The sequence below is a fragment of the Perkinsus marinus genome (assembly GCF_000006405.1).
Source record: "Perkinsus marinus ATCC 50983 genomic scaffold scf_1104296933866, whole genome shotgun sequence".
NCBI lineage: Eukaryota > Perkinsozoa > Perkinsida > Perkinsidae > Perkinsus > Perkinsus marinus.
Window position 1 is genome coordinate 1 of NW_003215026.1, and position 1,071 is coordinate 1,071.

At 34.1% G+C, this 1,071-nt stretch overlaps 1 protein-coding gene across 1 annotated transcript; it reads left to right on the forward strand.

Annotated features, from left to right (window-relative positions):
* On the forward strand, nucleotides 1-975 carry Pmar_PMAR005048 (serine/threonine-protein kinase rio1, putative; the record flags this gene model as incomplete). Its single annotated transcript, XM_002785116.1, has 1 exon — nucleotides 1-975. Exon 1 carries the CDS (start codon nucleotides 13-15, stop codon nucleotides 973-975), a length of 963 nt encoding a protein of 320 aa, XP_002785162.1. The 5' UTR covers nucleotides 1-12.
* Nucleotides 976-1,071: the final 96 nt, after the last annotated feature.

Genomic DNA, 1,071 nt, shown 5'->3' on the forward strand with positions numbered 1-1,071 from the left:
AATGTATTAGTTATGGAATATCTTGGTAGTGATGCTACTCATTCATATCCAGATTTAAAAGATATATCTAATAGTATGGTCATGGATATCTATATACAGGTTATTACAATAATGAGAGTTATGTTCAATAAATGTCATCTAGTTCATGGTGACTTATCTGAGTTTAACTTATTATTATCTCCTCAAGGTGTGGTATATGTTATTGATGTATCACAATCTGTTGAACATGATCATTATCAAGCATTAGATTTCCTTAAAAGGGATATAGTCAACATAACACGTTTCTTTCGTAAGACTATGATTAACGAACATCATCATGATCATCATGATGATCAACATCAACATCAACTACATCTTCTACATGTAAATACTCTCTTTGACTTCATTATTACTCCTGATGTTCCTTCTATTCATGATATATTATTGGGATCTGAAGATGAATTACTGCTAGAACTATTACCAGATACAGCTAGAACACATCTTACTCCTTCTGAACAGCGATGGTTACTTGCATTATTATCAACTAATAGTAGTAGTAATGATGAAGATGATGATGAAGAGAGGTTATTCCTTGATACTTGGATACCATCTACTCTAAATCAATTTAGTGATCTAATGGAGATGGAAGAGGAATTAAGTAAACATGCTAAAGGTGAGAGGAGTGTATATAATCGTCTATTGGCTACACATAATAACAACAACAAGGATGATAATAATGAGGAAGATGATGATGATCACGATGATGAAGATGAAGGGCAGCAGCAGCAGGAGGAGGAAGAAGAAGAGGAGGAGAGTAATACTGATCATGCTGCTGATGTTGTTGGTGGTGGTGGTAATGCTGATGGGCACATACCAGAAGGTATCACTAAGAGTGAATGGAAGAAGATAGTTAAAGAGAGGCGACGGGCTAAACTTGAGACCAAATGTCCTAAACATCTGAAGAAGAGATATAGGGCAAAGGCTGCTAATCGATAACAACAACAACAACAATTACTTCTACTATTACTTGTTTCTTATTCCCATGATGATGTTTATTGTTGGTAATAATAATAATAATGAAAGTTCATTATT